The sequence below is a fragment of the Chroicocephalus ridibundus genome, chromosome 2 (genome assembly GCF_963924245.1).
Source record: "Chroicocephalus ridibundus chromosome 2, bChrRid1.1, whole genome shotgun sequence".
NCBI lineage: Eukaryota > Metazoa > Chordata > Aves > Charadriiformes > Laridae > Chroicocephalus > Chroicocephalus ridibundus.
Genome location: NC_086285.1, coordinates 132,064,320 through 132,084,751, shown reverse-complemented (window position 1 = coordinate 132,084,751; position 20,432 = coordinate 132,064,320). Strand labels below are relative to the sequence as shown.

General features: G+C 41.5%; 1 protein-coding gene across 1 annotated transcript in view; it reads right to left on the bottom strand.

The window, feature by feature from the left end:
- The window catches only part of PREX2 (phosphatidylinositol-3,4,5-trisphosphate dependent Rac exchange factor 2), a 184,392-nt gene extending 174,710 nt beyond the window's left edge, over positions 1–9,682 (bottom strand). The window contains exons 1-2 of the mRNA XM_063327016.1: positions 9,560–9,682; positions 9,262–9,470 (exon numbers count right to left, since the gene is read on the bottom strand). Coding sequence (XP_063183086.1) covers positions 9,262–9,402 — 141 coding nt within the window. The 5' untranslated portion in view covers positions 9,403–9,470; positions 9,560–9,682. The remainder of the gene's footprint in view (positions 1–9,261; positions 9,471–9,559) is intronic.
- Between the last annotated feature and the right edge of the window lie 10,750 nt (positions 9,683–20,432).

Sequence of the window (20,432 nt, the reverse complement as noted above, 5' to 3'; positions counted from 1 at the left end):
TTTGCTCTCCTGAAGAGTTGAAACTTCAAGACAGCCTGCCTTTTTCCCCATCATATCAATAAATTGCAAAACTGATGAGTCATATAGGTTGCAAGGGACCTTCAGAGGTCATTTAGCCCAACTGCTTGAGCAAACCAGTGTCAACTAGAACAGGTTGTCCAGTCGAAGTCGAGCTTTGAATAAAATATAGGTATTCTACAGCCTCTGGGCAACCTGTTCCAATTTTCAACCATCCTCATAGCAAACAATATTTTTTTTCTCTCACATTGAATTGGAATTTCCCATTTTCGATTTCCTCTCCTTCTTCCACTGTGCACCTTCGTGAGGACTGTGGCTTCTTCTTCTCCATAACCACCCATCAGGGAGATGCAGACAACAATAAAAATTTCACTAAGACTTCTTTTCTTGAGGTCAAAGAAACCTTGTTCTCTCAGCCTCTTTTTGCAAGTAATATGCTCCATGCACCTCATCACCTTCCTGGTCCTCCACTGGACTTGCTCTAGTACACAAATTTATTTCTTGAACTAGGAAGCCCAAAGTTAGGGCCACAAAGGCCCCACAGCTCTAGAATAGAGAGTGAAGAATCACTTCCCTTAACTTCCTGGTGACACCGTTGCTAAAATAGCCCAGGATGCTGACTGTTTTCTGCACCGCAAGGGTGCAATGCTGACTCGTGTTCCAGTCCTTGTCCACAAGCACTGCCAGAGCCCTCTCCGTAAAGCTGCTTCATGGGCCCCAGCCCATACTGGTGCGTAGCATTATTCCATCCCAGGTGCAGGACTCTGCGTTTGCCTTCACTGAACTTCATGAGGCTCCTGCCAGTACTCAGTACTCCACCCTCTTGAGACCCCTCTGCTGAAATTGCACCTTCCTATCCCACCATTCAGGACATTACTGAAGACATTGGTTTCTGAGGGACACTGCTCATAACTGGCCACCAGTTACGTAGTTTGTGCTGTTGACAACTGTCCCTTGAGCCTAACAGATCCATCAGTTTCCCACCCACCTTATTGTCTATTTATCCAGTTCAAATTGATGAGATCTGGATGTCAGGATACTATGTCAGACCATGCCAAAGACTCTGGTTGAATCAAGGTAGACAATATCCATAGCTCTCGCCAAGTTCCCTGAACCAGTCATCTTCTCATAGAAGGCAATCAGGTTGGTCAGGCATGATTCACCCTTGGTAAACCCCCAGAGGCTGCTTCCAATCACTTTCTTTTCCATCAGCTGCATGGAAATGGTTTTGAACATGATTCACTGCATCACCTCCCCACGAACTGAGGTGAGGCTGATGAGCTCGCACTTCCCCAGATCCTCTTCCTTGACCTTCCTGAAGCTAGGTTAGACATTTGTGTTTTCAAAGTCATACCTCAGCCTTTTCCACAACCCCTTTTCACAAGGCACCCTGCCCCACTGAGCTGTAGGCACACATTTTCCTTTTGCTACCAATGTACTTATGGAAGTCCTTTGTGCTGCCCTTCACATTCCTAATTTCAATGCCAGCTGAGCTTTACCTTTGCTATCTCCAGTCTTGCATGTCTTTTTACTTCTCCTGAGTAGCATGTCCCTAAGCTCTCGAGCCCCACACCAACACACACAATCTATTCACCAAAGACAGGGACAATCCTGCTCAGTCTAAAACAGAAAACTGAACCAATATGCATGCACTTTAGAATTAAACCAAAAATAGTTAAACAAAATTACTGGAAAAAAAAATGCATTAATACGTAAGTACGCAAAAATATTCAAGATACTTAAATAAAAAGGTAGAACCTAAATTATCCTAATTATTCAAGTCTGTACACGATTCATGGGTAACCCAGTTCCTTTCCAAACAGCGACATATACTTAACATAGACACATGGTTATAGCCTTCTACAGACTGGCAAGTTGCCCCCATCGGTATCTTGGGTCAACTATAGCCAGTTTGGATTTGTTTTTTTTGGCCAAAATACAGTTCCTTTTGGTTTCCACGTGAAGAACTTCTCAGTTCCTCCTATAGTGTAACACTGTTACTAAGCTTGAATTCCTCTGCTTTGACAAAATTGTTCTTCACTATAACTCTACCAAAAAAATACAAACCAAGCTTGTAATGCGTAGTTTCAAAGCACTTGGTGTTTTAGAATGGTGACAAAAATTACTACTGAAGAGGGTTGAAAAATATGTCTCCATAAATATTTGAAATCACTGCAAACAGCATACTATTCAAGAGCATTAGGCTGCATAGAGTAACTTAAGTCTGGACATATTGACTGACAGTCCCCTCCAAATAGTCTCTTCTAAATGGGCAGCTCACATTGCAAACTTGTGAAACATATGCGGCAGGAGAGTTAAGACTGAGCTATAAGGCAGAGCAAAGGAATAACTGGAACACTGCAAATACAATGATATTTATAAATACAGATAAATCACGAACTTGTACAACACCCCTAAGCATATCATGGTCTTCGGCATGATACATCTTAGTCTACAGTAAGTCTTATGAACAGAAAAGTTTCCTAAATGCTATGAAACAGAGAGTCTCCTTTCCATATTTTAGACTTTTCACTGAACAGCTAAACAAAACACCTTTTTTTTTCTTAAAGAGCATCTTTTCAAAATATAGTCTAAGTACATCTGAGAGCAATAAGAGGAAATCCATTGAAAAGTATGAAACATCTCCCTAGAGTATAGTGCAGTAAAATTCCTTTACGCTTCCAAACAAGATAAGATATGGCTTGAAAATCTTTCCAAAAAACTCCGCTTTTTGCCATTGTCATACCTTGCATGAACTCTGTGCTCAGCTAGTAGAGATGGGCATTATCTTTCTTGCGAATCCACTCCATAAAGCAAGCATTCAACCTTGGGGGTGCAGGTTACAAAGAAATAAACAGCTTTAAACAGTTACCCTCACTCTGATAAAGATCACAGGTGGCGCTATTGATATAGCCAAGTGAAGTCAAATAAGAACAGAATACCACATTCAGATTTTTTGTAATGCTTAAGCAAGTTAAAAACAGCAGAAATTGGAAGTGAATGGAAAAGATATTGACTTTCTATGGTAATTGTGTTTGCACTTCCTTTTGACTTTTTATGATGAAGTAGCCACAGAATGTTGTTTTTCTTTTCCTGAAGAGAAAGGAAATCACATAACCTTATCAAAAAATGCAGCCAGCTAAAACCCTTCCCTTCCATTCATTTAAATCCCTTTTATAAAATATAAATGTAATTATGCAAACCATTATGAAGTCACTAATCATTACTGTAATTGAGATATACATACAACATACTTAGGGTGTCGGACTTGATGATCATTATGGGTCCCTTCCAAGTTGAGATATTCTATGATAGATACACATACACACAAAACCAACACACACACAGTGTTACTGTATCAAACTACAGCCATAAAAGATAATTTAAAAACAGTTCTTTTGTGGAAGGCCCAACACCGAATTTCATCATCTAGTATAACCATTTCAGGAGTTTCAATCCAGGACACGAACCCTCTATTGCTGGTCAGGGTTAGTAACACCAAATTTGACTACAGTTTTCCTGGAGTCTCAATTACTATTAATCACTGTCCAACTAATTAGTCTTCTCAACAATCAGAGAAATACCTATTGAGTCAAAAGAAAGGAAAGGCTCAGTGTGGCAGGGAAACGCAGATCCTGAGGAGTCACACAGCCACTGAGAAGGCCGGGCAATAAACTTTAACAAAAATCTCTTTATGCCCGTTGAAAAGCAAGGATTCGGCTTCTCTTAACAGGGCACACATTTAAAGAAAATGAACCCTTTTTTCACTTTAGTGCAAGCAGAAGAGAAGGGAGAAGACAGTACAGTAGGATCTAATGGAATCAAACTGAGATATGACAGTTAACTGGCAGAAATGTATATATATTCACAGAAGAGACTCTGTAAACCATGCTGTAGTCTACATAATAAACTAGCTTTGTTTTTTCCCCCAGCTGCTTCAGGATCTAACTAGTCACCCCAGCTGAGGCCGCGGGGTTTTGGAAGGCCTACACAAGTGCCAACATCTGCTTCTATTCCCATCAACGTCAAATTTGTCAGAACATGAAACTGCACCAGAAAAACAATCCCTGTCATAGAAAAATAAACTGTACTTCCATGGATATCCCCTGAAGTACCAAGTGTAGCAGATCTATTACATATCCAATTCCTACTCCAAAGTAAAATTTATTTCCCAAAAATATATATACACATTTATATTTTTATTTATATATACACCTATATATATTTTTTTTAATACATCTATATTTATTTTATATATATTTACCTACTCTTGTATGTAGCCTATTTCCCTGCAGCGTACCTGCATCCTAAAGTTCTTCATGGTTTCGTTTGCCTTTACTGGCCAAACAGTCAGTGTAAAGCACAATCATAAAAACTAAGCCTTACACCAAGTTACGCCAGCCACTTTATGGCAACTATTTACTATTAAATACTTATTAATTTCTCAGCAACTTCTATCCACAGTTTTACTGGTCTCTTTACCACTGCTATGTTGAAAGTTCAGGTGAGTACCCTGATATATACAGTAAATGAAACCTTACCTGAAAACATTACATGAATTTAAAAAAAAAGAAACTTATTTTTAAAACATTCATTAAAAAGTCAAATATATTCCCCAGCATAAAATCATGGGCCAGTCAGAATCTTGGAAAAGTTTACGTAGTTTTACTCTAGCTAGCTAATTGTGCTTATAGAGCAAAATAGGAATTTTTCAATATGTTTACACAGAGCACAGTAAATATACACGCTTTCTCATTTGCTGTAAAAAATGAAGTAGATAAGGTACCTGTTGATAAAGTCACAAATTTTTCTTAAAACACCTTTACCATGAACACTCAAAGAAATACTAATTGAGTTACACAGTTGGATAACACGTAATTATTTTAGACGGATTGAATATTCACCAATTGTTGTTTTCTCTCTTTCTCTCCCCTCCAGAAAGTACATTTTGGTAAAAAAAAAAAAAAAAAAAGATTCTCCTCTATCCTTGCAAGTACAGCTTCTCTTTTGTTGGAAAACAAAGACTTCACCATAGGAAGATGATATGATCCCCAGAGAGATCACCCAGCAGCAGAAAAATACCAATTGCTAATTTAGCCAGTATCAATAGTTTGTAACAGAAACCTCATATACATAAAATAAAATTTAAAAAAAAAATTAAAAAAAAACAAACAAAATCCACCTCCATCTCTAGATACAGTTTTGAAAGAACAAAAACTCTGGTATTGCAATGACACTCCAAATGTTATAATGAAACGTCTGAAGGAGAAGTTTAAGCCTTTCTTCATAATTTCCTGTGCATGCCTCCTCCCTCCGACATTGCTGGGACTACTGGTGGACTTCAGTTTATCCACCTCACGTATGTTTACATACCTCACTTAAATGGGCCCAAAATTGTTATTGCTCAGTATTACTCATGTCTCAACATACTGTGCTACTATAGTTTATTAGTGGAAGATTCAGGAGATCCAAAAGAATAATATTGACACAACCAGACCTTTCCACTCAGATTTGGTCTGTGATGAGTGCAGATTAAAAGCAATATACTGTATTTACACAGCATAAAGCCAAAAAGAAGAGGTGAATGAAGTCACATGGGAATGACTACTTGGCTACATCTATCTAATAAAATAATTAATATATTAAACCTTCTGCTTTGTACTTAATAACCTTGTATAAACCTGTATTTAAAACCTTGTCTAAACTTTTGGCAGAATACACAAACCAAGCTGCTTCTCACTACACTGATGGTCAGTGGAGGATGAAGAATCACAGAGGAGTAGGGGAACACAAATACTGTAAATAACCAACCAGAAATTTGTCCTCAGTGAGAAGCTCTTTAATTCCAGTATAATCTGAAGAATCTAAATAAATCTAACATGTAATGAACATATTTCCAGTGTAGGAGCAAAGCAAAGCTTCCAGTAGAAGCAAAGCACTTCCCATGTTGACACACAGCAGCAAAGTCACTTCCTCCTTATAATCTCTTCATTCTCCAGGCAGCCACAAGCTGGCTACCAGGCAAAGCCCCATCTCCCCAGCATGACTGCATCAGCCACAGCAGTCTCCTCCTCCCACTACTCACATAAATCAGGCTCAGGCTTCGCTTCCACCCCTGTCTGTATTACATACTGCCCATTGTGACAGTGTAATTTTGCCTCAGCCGAAGGGGTTGCGCACATTATCAATTCACTTCACAAGATCTCATGAAGCACTCAGGAAAATGAGTTAGGTGCGGCGTGATGTAGGTTATGCTTCCACACAAATCCCACTTACATTCTGCCCCTTTCCCACAAAAGAATAATCAACTGAAGAAAATTAATTTTTTTCTGTTCCTTAATTTAATTGCCTCCTCAACGGGGCATATACACAAAACAGCAACTGCAGTCCAAATGGGTCCTCTCTTGCCCGCCACTGCTACAACAAGGGCTAATGTACTTTTCCACACACATCATAAAAGATTACATTCTGTAACCCCACAGAAGAAACAGGCTCTAACCTTGAAACAACAGGGTTATTTTTTCATTTATCTAAGCGAATACTCTGTTCCTATTAACTGCAGTGCAGGTACTCTGTGCAAACTGTTAGGAAGACTATAAATGGCTTCAGCTTCTCAATCATAAAGGAAACATGGTTTCCACCACAATGAGCTCCACTGACAGTGTTGAGGTGACCCAGAAGCCTAACTTTTACCTTTTATTGGAACTTCAACCCCTTGGGCTGCTTCTACTTTAAGAAGACATCCTGGAAAATAGGATAGGGTTTGGACAGTGAAATAGTCAGTGCTGGGATGTCATTTCAGACTAGGTCTAGTCTAGTCCTGGGAACTGCCCACGCATTAGGATGTGTGCAGTACTGTGTCCAGCTCTGGAGCCCTCAGCACAAGAAGGACATGGACCTCTTGGAGTGGGTCCAGAGGAGGGACACGAGGATGATCAGAGGGCTGGAGCACCTCTCCTGTGAGGACAGGCTGAGAGAGTTGGGGTTGTTCAGCCTGGAGAAGAGAAGGCTCCGGGGAGACCTTATAGCAGCCTCCCAGTACCTGAAGGGGGTCTACAAGAAAGCTGGGGAGGGGCTGTTTGCAAGGGCACATAGTGATAGGACAAGGGGCAATGGTTTTAAACTAGAGCAGGGTAGGTTTAGATTAGACATGAGGAAGAAGTTCTTTACAGTGAAGGTGGTGAGACACCAGAAAAGGTTGCCCAGAGAGGTGGTGGAGGCCCCATCCCTGGAGACATTCAAGGCCAGGCTTGATGAGGCTCTGAGCAATCTGATCTAGCTAAAGATGTCCCTGCTTACTGCAGGGGGGTTGGACTAGATGACCTTTAGAGTCCCTTCCAACCCAACACATTCTATGATTCTATGTGCTCCTACAGAAAACCTTTCGGTTCACTTCCATCCAAAAGCAACCCAGCCTGTGTGCCCCAAGACCACCTCATGATGTGAAACAAAGTAAGCTGGGATAGTGTTTGTATGTTAGAAGAGCTGGTCCTGGGACTGATAATGGTTTTAAGAAAAAGAAAGGAAACCATAAGCCTAGGACACCTAAATGAGGGGATCTACCCTCCAGATCAAGGAGTAACAATAGGAATGAGTACATAATGCTTTTGATGGCTTATATAAAATATATGTGATGGTCTCCAGGCTGGCCTTAGTCCAGTGGCCCTCATAAATCCACCACCACAGCTGCTCTCAACAGCAGTCCAAGGAAGTAGGCCAAAGAAAAGCTCCGAAGTTGTTCCCTCAAACCAAGGCTGAGGCACAGCTAAAATGCGTGACATTTCCCCGTGAAGGATTCACATCTCTGACCTGTCACTTGAATCTTGTTCACAGCCGTTAATGAATATGAAATACTTGACGTAGAACCAGGTATTTAACTCCAGCCCACCTCCCTTTCTCTATATGATTTATTTAGAGCACCTTGACCCAAATGCCAAAAGACTTATTACTGAACTCAATATTTGGATGCAACTTGAAATACGTACAGTCTGCTCCTTAGAAGGAGCTGAGCACTTACTGCTTTAACACCAATATCCATTATGCCTTAAAATGTAGAGTCCAAAGCTAAAGATGTTACAAATTCTTTAAATTTGCTGAAATGACCTAAGACTTTGACGTACACCAAATTTGGGGCTTAAGATAAAATATTGAAGAACATGCCTTTAGGACAGATATTTTTTTAGAATTGGTAAAATCTGACTGTTAAATGGAAGTAAGTAAAACAGTCGCACAGCTACTTTCTCCCAACATACATGTTAAACTTTTTTTTTTTATTTTCAAAAAATAGAAGACACGTTGGACCATTTACTATTTTTCATGGTTCTGTTGAGGATAAACATATGAAGAAAATAAGCTACTCTGTAGATCTTATTTCACTCCAGTGTCTGTGCTTTTATTCGCCCTGTCACAGCCAAGTTGAGAATTTCCTCTTTCATGATAATAAGCAGAAAGTTCACAGATCTGAAGGCAGCAAAGCAGGAAGTTTGCAGTTTGAAGGATTTCCCCTCTTTGGTGGGACGGGGAGGAGAGAAAAATATGAGGGGGCTACTGTGAAGTCTTTTGCAAACTTAAGCAGCTGATTTGGACGTACTTATCTCAACAGGCTCCAAAAAGTGATCCTATGCGCAAACGAAACACTGCCCACATCTGTTCTGTAATAATCTGTCACGCTGGCTTTTTGAGAGAGTGAGAACTCCTGCCTTTGTGATTAGGGTGTTACCTGGCACAACTAAACTTATCAACAGTCGGATGCAGAAGGAAGCTAGAACTGCTGCAACGCCACTCTCACCAGAACACGCTGCCTCCTCCCAGCTGACCCCTGTATCACAAGGCAGGAGGTGAATGCCACATGTGGCTTTAATGCCAAGCAGCTGCTGCGCACCAGCGCGCACACACACACCGTGTCCCCCCCGCCACCGCTGCGCTTCACGGGCGATCTCAAGCCACGGAACGGCGGGCGCCCTGCCACGAACGCCAGCCCCCACACCCGCGGCACCCCCGAACCCAAACGCATCCCACACACACCCCCCTCACCCTCCGTGCCCGGAGGAGCGAGATCACCAGTGCCGGCTCTCCGAGGAGGGCGGTAAACACACGACCCCTCCCCAGCCATTTCAAAACCTGTTACTTCTCCCTCCCTTACGAGCAGAAGCGGCCGCCCCGCACGGCTCGGGCCGGCAAACCCCCTGCCGGCGGGGCCAGCCCCCCCCCGCCCCGGCTCGGCTCGGCGCCCCCTCCGCTCACCGACACCAGGAACTCCAGAGTGCCCACGTAGTCCCGCTCGGTCTTGAGCAGCTCGTTGAGCACGCAGACGCGCAGGCGAAGCTGCTTCTCCAAGTCCTTCCCGCTTTCCCCCTTGCCTTCCCCTTTGCTTTCCTCTGTCATGGTGCGGCCAGGGAGGAGCGGTGCTGCCAGCCCGCCGCCTTTCCCCGCCGGAGCGCCCCGGCGCTGCGCTGCGGACAAGGACAACAAAAGACCCCGCTGAAGTTACATAGCGGGGCCGGGCTCCGGCCGGTCCCCAGCTTCTCAGCCCCCTTCTCACCCAGCTCCAGCCGCGGCCCGAGGTCCGGAGGCGAGGAGCCAGCCCAGTGCCGTCCTCCTTTTCCCGTCAGGAAGGGGACACAGCCTGGAGGAAGCGAGCGGTCACTGGTTCCCAGCTCGCCCTGTTAGCTGAGAGGTTGGAAAGCCTCCACAGCAGCAGCACAGACTTGGACATTAATCAAAAGCTTTGTATCCATGTGACTCCAAACCCTCCCCCCCCCCCCCCCGGCTCCCCTTCGCTAAATCTCAGGAAAAAGGAAAGGAAACAACTTCAGGGAAGATTGCGTGCCAGCAGCTGCCTGTTTCACACACAAGCTGCGAGCTGCAGTTTGAGGCTAATTGGAGATCTCCAACAACACAGCACAAGAATTATAAAAATGTCCCGGCAAGCTGGCTGGCCAGGGAATCAGCAGTTGGTTTTGTTTGGGTTTAATCATCAGCGAAAGAGCCATTTCAACTTCCCCTTCCACACCTTCCCCCCAGACGTGTATTACAACCTATATCACAACTGAGGTGTATTACAAATACGGGCTTTGGTATTCTTCTGAACAAACACGCACAGCTAAGCACGAGCATCTGCTAAGCAGGTACAAACAGTATATTCTACAATAGATACAGAAAAGTTCCTCCAAGATAGGGTTTTTAAAAGCTTTTTGTTTGTTTGTTTATTGAAAAAAAAGTGATACAAAATCCTCAGGTTATATAGTTTTCCTGTCTGCATTGGAAGTTCAGATTTGCATGATACGTTACAAGAGTAAAAAAAAGAATTCAGTAACCTTTTCAAACAGTCAGCAAAAAGCATATAGCTACTCAGTACAAGAGAAACAGATTTCTTGAAAACTTAAATATGTCATGTGAATTTTGAGACTACTGTTGAAAGCTGAAGATTTCTCTGGCTACCTCTTCGATCTGTGACTGGAAAGAAAATCTAAGTCTTCAACTTCAAGATTCCATATCAAAGTAACATTCTCAACCTGCAACATCCTAAAAGGAAGGGATAAAATGGAAACCAGGGTGTAAAACTCTTCTACAGCCGCAGTACAAGCTGAGGCAGCAAGAGTGGTCCTTACTGGGAGAGAATAAGCAAAGGCATTCGTGTTCAGATAACTGGACATCATCTAGCTGTCTGCCTCAGACATCTATTGGGAAATAGAGAATACAGTTCCCATGAGATGTTTCTCAAAGAGCTGAAGTAAAAAAGCCTGTTTCCCTGAATGCGTCCTACTTCCCTGCCTTCCCGCCCTTCCCAAGCATACACAGCTCCTTCAGTCCAGCAGTTGTTGGGACTGGGTCTGCTGCCTGTATCCTGCTCAGCCATTTACGCTCATGCAGACTAGCCTGCAAGCTTGCCCACAAACCTCAAAGTGTAGCTCTTCCCTCAGTGGGACACTGGTTTGGGACGCCCATTCCAAAAACAGAGATTTTTCACAAATTCTGAACTTCATGTTTTTAAGGACCTCACAGCTACAAACCTTTTCAACCTCTTGGGTGGGTTTCACCAGTGAGGCAAAGAATCAAAGTCCCAAAGCTCTGTAGCACCTGCCGTGATCCTGTGGAAGAGATGAAGTGCTTCCTACTTGCTTGTACTATCACTGAGGAAGCTGATGCTATAGTGGGGAAAAAAAAAAAAAGGAAAAAAAAAGTGATAACCAGAAAACGGGTCTGAGACCACTGGAGCAGAGAGACCATGGAGGACTGGAGACCACGTTATTGCTTTCCCACTCCTAAACATATGCAGGTGCCTTTCTCAGGCAGTCATAGCCAGATGCCTCAAACTAGTTAACCTTCCTGTCAGCAAGCACCTTCTCTTTCCTTTGGGACTATAGAAATAAGGGACCACTACACTTTCTGATTTCGGACATTCCCCTTTGCTCTTGGCTTCAGCCGTGTGCCATCAGTTTTCACAACCCACCTTCACAGACCAAGGTCTAAAAGAGGCAGGAGCAGCAACTTACTGTCTTTTTTTCCCTCATCATGTACAGCAATAAGAATCCCTTCCCTTCAAAGGTTTGTCATCTCATCAGCGGGAGACCTTAAAGCCCAAGCGATCCTCGTCCCGGTTTACACTCCTGTTGTCCTCACACAACTGATTCTTGCTCCTTCGTTCATTCAGGCAGGCAGCTCCGGCTATTTGGGCCAGCAAAAGCACAACTGACAACACTGAAGAGGTTTTTATGACTCACATGTGCAATGACAGGAAAAGTAGTTCTAAGTACCAGACACAATCTATGGAAAACATACGTGCATACAAGCTTAGCCAATTTTCCTGACAACCTGCTTGAAGTACTAAAGACAAGGGCAAATTACTCTTTTCCCCCTCACTTCAGGAAAAAGCTGAATTGCTCCACCTGTAGTTTTCACTAGAACAAAATTAGGAGAAAAAAGAATAAACCAAAAGAAAGGTAGAGAATACACACAAGATGAAAAAATTCAACCCAAGCAAAATGTTTTAAGCAAATAAAGAGCAGATTTTACACTGCGATGTATCAGGAGACCTGACTAGTAAATAGCACTACCTGTCTTAAATACAAAAACAAGTTATGTAAAACAGTATATTGATTATGCTAGCATGTGAGAGACAGCAATTCTTGCTCCCTACGGAGAAAGCCACAGGTTTGGAGAAGCTGCAACAATCCGATTGTTCCCATGGGATTCTATAACTTCGGAATGCAATAAGAACTATTTCAGTCCAAGGGTACTTAAGGCCCAAATTTGAACTCTATTTAAAGAGTCCTGTTGAAAAAATATGGCACCACACAGCTTTTGGTCTTTCACAAAAATCACATAATTGGGGATGGATGGGACCTCTCAACATCATCTATTCCACCCCACCTGCTCAAGCAAGTTCACCTACAGCAGGCTGCCCAGGACAAGAGGACAGATTGCAGGTCCAGCCAGGTTTTGAGTATCTCCACAGGTGGAGACTCCACAGCCTCTCTGGGAAACCTGTGCTAATGTTTGACCAGTGTTCTACAGCTAAAAACAAACAAAAAAAAAGTTTTCTCTTGTGTTCAAATGGAATTTCATGGTTTTTTAATGTGTGCTCCTTGCCTTTTATCCGGTCAGCAGGCGCTACTGAGAAGAGTCTGGCTCCCTCTTCTTCATTCCCTCCTGTCAAGCATTTAGAAACATTGATAAGATTGCGTATGAACCTTCTCCTCTCCAGGCCAAAGAGTTCCAGCTCTCTCAGTCTCTCCTCGTATGGAAGATCCTCCATTCCCTTAATCATCTTCACGGTCCTATCTGATGACCTGAAACAATTTTCCAGATATTAAAACCCCTATCCATGACAGATGGTAGTAATTAAATTCAACGATCTGCCATGACACTTGTGTATTCTGGGAAAACCACATGGATATGTTTCTGTGTTTCCACTGAACGATGGGTGTTCCTCGAGGTAAATCGAGGAGTTGACTTTTGACACATTGCTGTCTGCTCGTTCACCACCGAGTTTACACCAAACACACTTTGCAGCCACAGGTTTTAAAGAGAAGTCATTACTTGTGTAGAATGGACCAAAGTGATCAGTTCTGTAATCTTCCCTTATGGCATTTTTGAAGGAAGATGAAGGTGCTTTAACCATAAAGACATTTCAATGGCCCCAAGCACCGTAAGTTTGTGGAGGCAACATAATATAATTATGAACATAATGCTTACAGGGAGCTCATATAATCAAAAGATTTCTGCAGGTATTCTGAATACCAGCTGGTCCCCCCAAAAAAAACAAACATTTTTTCTCCAAACTGCTAAAATATTACTTTCCAAGTATGAGTGCACTGGACTTCATCACACAGTTTTTACACAAGCCTCTAATAATGGTGCATATCCATCTGCAAGGCTTTCAACCATTTTATTCCCTCCAGCACAAGAGACACAGCAAACATCCGTAGCAAACAAAATCTTAACGTTCAGCTTTACTTAGCACGTAAAGAACTACTGTATGATCCAAATCTGATTTATCCAAAAATAAATCCAAAAGGATATATATAGATTATAACTCTTAAGAAAAGGGGCGATTTATAATTCACTTAAAGGAGTGTATTTGACTTCCCCTACAGGAATCAATTGTACCTTTAAGAAATCCTGCAGCAAGAAGCCACCTAAGTCTTCTAATGGCAAGTGATCACTACAAATGGTTTTTCTTCAGAAGGCTCTGTAGCATGAGCCAGCATACCTCCAGAACCTCAAGACAGGAACAGAGTTAGTTCACATACCTTTTGAATTTAAATTGGTGTTAAAAGAACATGAACTAACACAAATGCATGGCAAGATCTCTTCAAGAAACTCTAATTAGTTCAGGAAGAAATTGACCTTACATGGAGCCAGCATGACAAAGTAAAAATGATCTCCACTAGGTTCAACACCAGTTTAGTGTATCTTGATGAAAGTTTTTTAAACTAAAACCTCACCTTATGTAATAGCTAATCAGAAGGACAGAATGGACAGCTGTGGACAGTTACTCCAATTTCAAGAGGACATCTGATTACAGCTTCTTCACAGGAGACATTTAGCAGCCTTTTTAAAAGCTGATAGGAAACTGAAACAAAATTAATTATCAACCATGCAAGCTGAAATAAGCTGAATACAATTTACACAAGTAATCTCAAAAAAACCCTCCCATATGTTAGTGAGAAATAAAACAAATTAACTTCAGAGTATACAAGGTCTTTCATGTTGCTAGCCAGATTTATATCACTCTGGATTCTCCATGGGAGCGAAACCATAACTGATCAGTTAAAACACCTTTTTTGATCTGCTTATGGGAGCTCTGGAGAGCAACCAAACAGACTGAGGAGCAGGGCTTTATGTGGAAACAGTGACGGAAAAATAACTCAACCACTTCTTTGGCTTTTGGATAACAGACAGTAAAACAAAATTTGATATGAGGGAAAGCGTAATGAATTACCATTTGGTTTACTTCACAGTAAAGAGAAAAAACAATCTTCTAATAAGAATCTAATTATGAGCTTTCAGGAGAAATGTTAGCTGTGATAGTGAGTTCTTCAAAGACAAGAGCATGTTTGTTTGTTTATAGTTAATCAGAGGACAGTAACTCATCAATAAGTTTCCAGCACTAGCGGCTGAACTGTTACATAAACACGCCCAACTATTCTGCAGTATTTAGCAGGTGGAAAGAACATCAGATTCATCAGCTGGTACAAGCTACAGGACAGACACATCTGTATCTGGCTTTCACAGGCATCCTTTATACCTTGGCGAGCGCAGGATGGGCGGACCCACTTGAAGGCACTTTTTCACTTAGCTTGAAATACCTTTGATACAAGAGGTAATTTTATCACATCTAAGTAAGGAACTTTTGTCCTTCAAAGTGCAAAGACTCACTTCTGTTATTCAGAGGTTAGTACATTAGATGTTTCGTTGAACAAAATCTTTGTTTTGCTGTTCAAAAAGCTGATTTTTTTAATTTTAATATTCTTACTGTTGTACAATGACTTATAAGAGTTTTTTTCATCTTTTTTTGAAGGGTAAAATTGATGAGTAATCTGTCTAATCATTGCATGTGCAGTGTAAGGTACTGTCAATATTTGCTGAAAATCTTAAATTGATCTTAAATTAAGCAAGGCTACTAATTAGGTTAAAAAATTTTTTATCTTGCTTTAATTGCTGGATGAAGTGATATAGGAGCCTCAAATACCAATCAATCGAAAGCCCAAAACAAACAAACAAAAGAAAAAACCCACCTCAGCTCCTACTTTGTCAGAAATTATTTTTTATGCTCTCAAATGTGTGTTTGAGAGAGAGGGAGGGGAGCAGGCAAGGAGAGGTAACATAAAGCAGATGTCCAGAAGCAAGCTATACATACGTGTAAGCAGAACACAAGTCACACTGGTAATACCAGCACAAAACGAACAGCATTTGACTGGTCTCAAGATTTCCATTTTGTTTGAAGGAACCACTACTTGCACTGTATCTCTTTGTCTCTGCCAAAGAGCAAATACAGACTGTTCAAGTTATGATGTGCTATAAGGTACATGGCAGCTAAGCTTCTTTTTTCTCCTAGTTTCTTTCGCCGTGCAACAACTTGCATAGATAATAAAAAACAGCTGAGATATTGAGTTCACTGGTTAAAGTTGAAAGTACAGAACAAACTGCCATCATACTCCAGAGATTTAATGTTGATGATACCCAAAGCAGATATTTTGTATTTCCAACCCTTCGGAGAGTACAAGAACAGAGACAGTAATATTTTGAAACCGTTCCAAATTTGGGTTCTAGCAAGACCTATCAATCAAGAAAGGACAAACTTTAAACTAAACTGAAAAATTAATTTGAATTTTATTATGGTTGACACTTTTTTTTTAATTGAGAAGCTGAAAGAATGATAACCATTACAGAGAAATCTAAATATGTTCTTCCATAGGTAGAATTGTTACTGTCAGAAGATGAAGCTTCTGCCAAAATGAATCCTCTAAAAATCTTTTTCTATTAGGGGTTGTTACCAGAAAAGCAAAATAAGACTGGACATGCCCAGAAAGCATGACCAAGTACAGAACAGTATTACGGTATTCATTTGCTAGAAAGTTTTTTTTATGAAGAATTGAAATCATTCCATTTGTAAAAGCAGGATTTTAAAAAAAATCTGAATGATAAGTTTACCACAGTGGCAACTTACTATTTTATAGCAAGATATTTGATAGACAAACTGTGATTTGTATGTTCTGGTGTTCTCTGTTCATTTGTCCAAACAGGGAACAAGCCAAGGCTCCACAGTCCAAGCCATGTGCTTTAACCACGAAACATCATGACAGAAGGTTAGATGATCAGCTGAGATAAATCACCACAATTCCATTAATTTCACTGACTCAAATGAAATACGGACTTGCAGTCTAACCCTACTTGAACTATCACCCATTTATTTTAGCTAAGCACGTGAAAAAGAACAAATATATTACCATGGAGCTGCAGTAGTTATTTGGAGGCAGAAATGTTACTATTTTACAGTAATTTCCTAGTATGCTTTTCTTCTCTGGGAAGGTGGGAAAAGGACAGAAAACACTAAAAAACAAAATAGAAAATCACTACCAAAAAAATATGTGAACTAAACAACAACACAAAGATTCCTTCATAAATATACTTAGTTCTTCAACCATGAGAGAGTTACACACTGATATTAAATGTTTAAATAAAATATGATAATTTGCTCTGACACACTTTCTTTTTAAACTTCCCTTTCACTTCTACCTATCATAATAACATATATGACTTTATCAATATACTCACGTCAGGGAGGCTCTCCAGAGGGACCTGGACAGGCTTGAGAGGTGGGCCCATGCAAACCTCATGAAGTTCAACGAGGCCAAGTGCAAGGTCCTGCATGTGGGTTGGTGCAACCCCAAGAACAAATACAGGCTGGGTGGAGAATGGATTGAGAGGAGCCCTGAGGAGACGGACTTGGGGGTGTTGGTTGATGAGAAGCTCAACATGAGCCAGCAGTGTGCGCCTGCGGCCCAGAAACCCAACTGCATCCTGGGCTGCATCAAAAGAAGCACGGCCAGCAGGTCGAGGGAAGTGATTCCGCCCCTCTACTCTGCTCTTGTGAGACCACACCTGGAGTACTGTGTCCAGCTTTGGAGTCCTCAGCACAAGAAGGACATGGATCTGTTCGAACAGGTCCAGAGGAGGGCCACAAAGATGATGAGAGGGATGGAGCACCTCTCCTATGAGGACAGGCTGAGAGAGTTGGGGTTGTTCAGCCTGGAAAAGAAAAGGCTCCAGGGGAGACTTATAGCAGTTTTTCAATACTTAAAGGGAGCCTACAGAAGAGGTGGAGAGGGACTCTTTATCAGGGAGTGTAGTGATAGGACAAGGGCTAACAGTTTTAAACTGAAAAGGGATAGATTTAGATTAGATATCAGGAAGAAATTATTTACTGTGAGGCTGGTGAGACACTGGAACAGGTTGCCCAGGGAAGGTGTGGATGGCCCATCCCTGGAAGTGTTCAAGGCCAGGCTGGATGGGGCTTTGAGCAACCTGGTCTAGTGGGAGGTGTCCCTGCGCATGGTGGGTGGGTTGGAACCAGATGGTCTTTAAGGTCCCTTCCAATGTAAACCATTCTTCATTCAGCTCCTTTGTCTTCCAGGACTTTTTTTCCATAACCCAACCATTTTGATATAGTACTTTAAAAGCTGAAAATTTACTTACAAAAATGGAGATTTAAGCTGGAAACACAAAACTACTTTTATATAGTAGCAAGTGAAAAGATTCTGTGTTATGCTTACTTGTACCCAAGTTTAACCTAAACATTTAGATCTTGCAGTCAAGTCATACTGACAACACTCCAAATTTTCTTCAGATTTTTTTTCCCAGTTTGTTCATATGTGACACTACCAAACTAGGTTACATTGTGGGTAGAAGGATTTCAGCTTATCAGTAATTACAGCTTTCCTCCTTGGCTGGTGTTCTTCCAGAAGCCTCTGATGCACAAAACTAGTATCTTTTGACCATAAGTTTTTTCCACTTTTCCACAGTTTTCTGCACTGACTACACATTTCTGAGACTATTGTGTTTATTTTTTAGTAGCCTCTTCTGTGCAGATTTTTACCTGATCTTTGTGGTATGATCCAAGTGACTACTACTCAAGCATGAAGCAACATGACTGGGAATTGGTACATGTTTTTTCTCTTACCCTTCTTTTAAGGGAAAAGGCTTATGCTGTTAAGTGTTAAGGTTGGGATTAAAAAAATCACATACCAACATACAAATACTGCTATTTATAATGGAGGAAGGACAGTCAAAGCAGCAGTCCTTGCATTTCAGTCAAAAACTGGTTAACACAGCAACAGTCCCCATTTTTTGGGCAAGTTAACTGCAGCCCTTTGAGACTGTGAGAAAGCTGCTTTTTTTCACAGGTACAACTAATAATATGTTTAAGAAATACTTTGCTAGATAAATCTAGACTTCGAGGCTATGTCTCTTTTCCCTGCACCATGGGACCAGATAATAGCCAGTTCTGGATCCAGCCAAGCAAATTAGACAGGATTCCTCTAATCTGTGTGGTTTTATCTGTAGCTCTAAAATCCCTTTTGCCGCTTCCCTATACCAGGGTTCTGTAAGGAAGTACAAGAACTGTTACAGTAACATATAACCAAAATAATCGTATAGGTGGAAGGGAACTCTGGAGTGCTTCGAGGTCAAATATCCTGCTCCAAGCACATGCAGTTAGAGCAGGCTATGCAGCTGAGTTTTTAACATCTACTATTCCAGGCAACCTGTTCCAGAGTTCATTGCTCCTATGGGTTTTTTTTCCTCTTGAAGAGTCAGCATTTTCCATGCTTTTACTTGTGTCTGTTGCCTCATCCTTCCACTGTACAGCTCTGGGAAGATTCTGGCTCCATCACCTTGCCATTTAGGGAGTTACAGAGAGCATCACCACCATCACCTGCTCTTCTTAAGGTTGAACAAACTCGGCTGGTTCTCTCAACCCCTCCTCATACATCATGTTGTCCAGCCCTATAAGCTTCTTGTTGGCTCTTTGCTGGACTCATTCCACTATATCAATGTTTCTCTGGTAGCAGGGAGCCCAAAACCGGGTGCAGTGCTCCAGCAGCCAGGGGAGTGCCAGACACAGGGGAAGAATCACTTCCCTCAACCTGCCATCTACACTCTTGTTCTTATACTCAGCCCAGTGTGACATCCATCACTGAATAACTTCCCTCAACCTGCCATCTACACTCTTGTTCTTATACTCAGCCCAGTGTGACATCCATCACTGAATAACTTCTCCTTATGAAGGGAATGCAGGAGTTGCTGACTATGCTGATTTTAAAACACTTTTGTTCTGCCAAGAAGCAATGCAACCTGAAACAGAGCCAAGTGGTGCCTCAGTATTAATCTCCTCTTGGTTTTTAGTTAAGTTTAGCATCATTCTATGGCTAACAGAAGTGTTAAAGGTCAGCAGCAGTATAATGCCGCTCTGAGACAAAAGCTTACTAGATGCAGGATATAAACGTGCCTGCCAGTGACAGCACACTGATTTATGAGTGCTGAAAAATCAGTAATTTGAATAAAAGTTAGGTTTGCAACAGCAACCATTTATGGCCATCCATAAAGGCTGTGTAGCAATAAGTGCAGTGAGGCAGCCATGGGAATAGATGATTGGGAATTTCCTGTGGAAGTAGCATTTTTATTTTCCACAGTAAGAATTCCCATTCAGCCACCATGACATTGTTTGGAATCTAGAAAGTTTCCTGTACAGGTGCTCCACGAATGCTGGAAGGAACTGCAGAAATGTTTGTGCGGGTAAACAGCACACGAGTATGTTCTGTCAAGAACACGAAATCACAATTAAAAAAAAAATGTTTCAATATACTGATGAAGACACATGGCTCACTGGCCAGGAAGCAATAAACTAAGAACTGAATTTGAAATTTACCACTAATTTTTCATATAAGCACTATTAAGTCATTCTACTACATGCACCTCTGGGTTCCTACCCGCTACTAGCCCCATTTACACACCTGACTACCACTAACCCTCAAATCAGTATAGGCTCTTTTTTTTTAGCATCTGTTATGTTTTCATAGGCCTTCATAACTCACACTTCCTTGCTCACACAATGTCAAAAATACCTGGTGGTATTTCCACAACATACCTCCCACTGAAAAGAAACACAGATTTGCTGCTGTTGTAAACTGGAAGTGTCAGTGAAGGGCTGCTCTCTTACAGTAGCAGGAATTTCACCATAGGAGACTAAACAGTAACACCCATGCAAACCCATGTAAATTGTAATATCTGATAGGCCTTCCCTTCTCAGACCACAGAATTTATTCTGTTAGGGGAATAATGTTGCCTCAATATTTATCTTTTCCATTATTTTTCAAATTACTGCAATATGTAAGACCTTATTTTTGCTT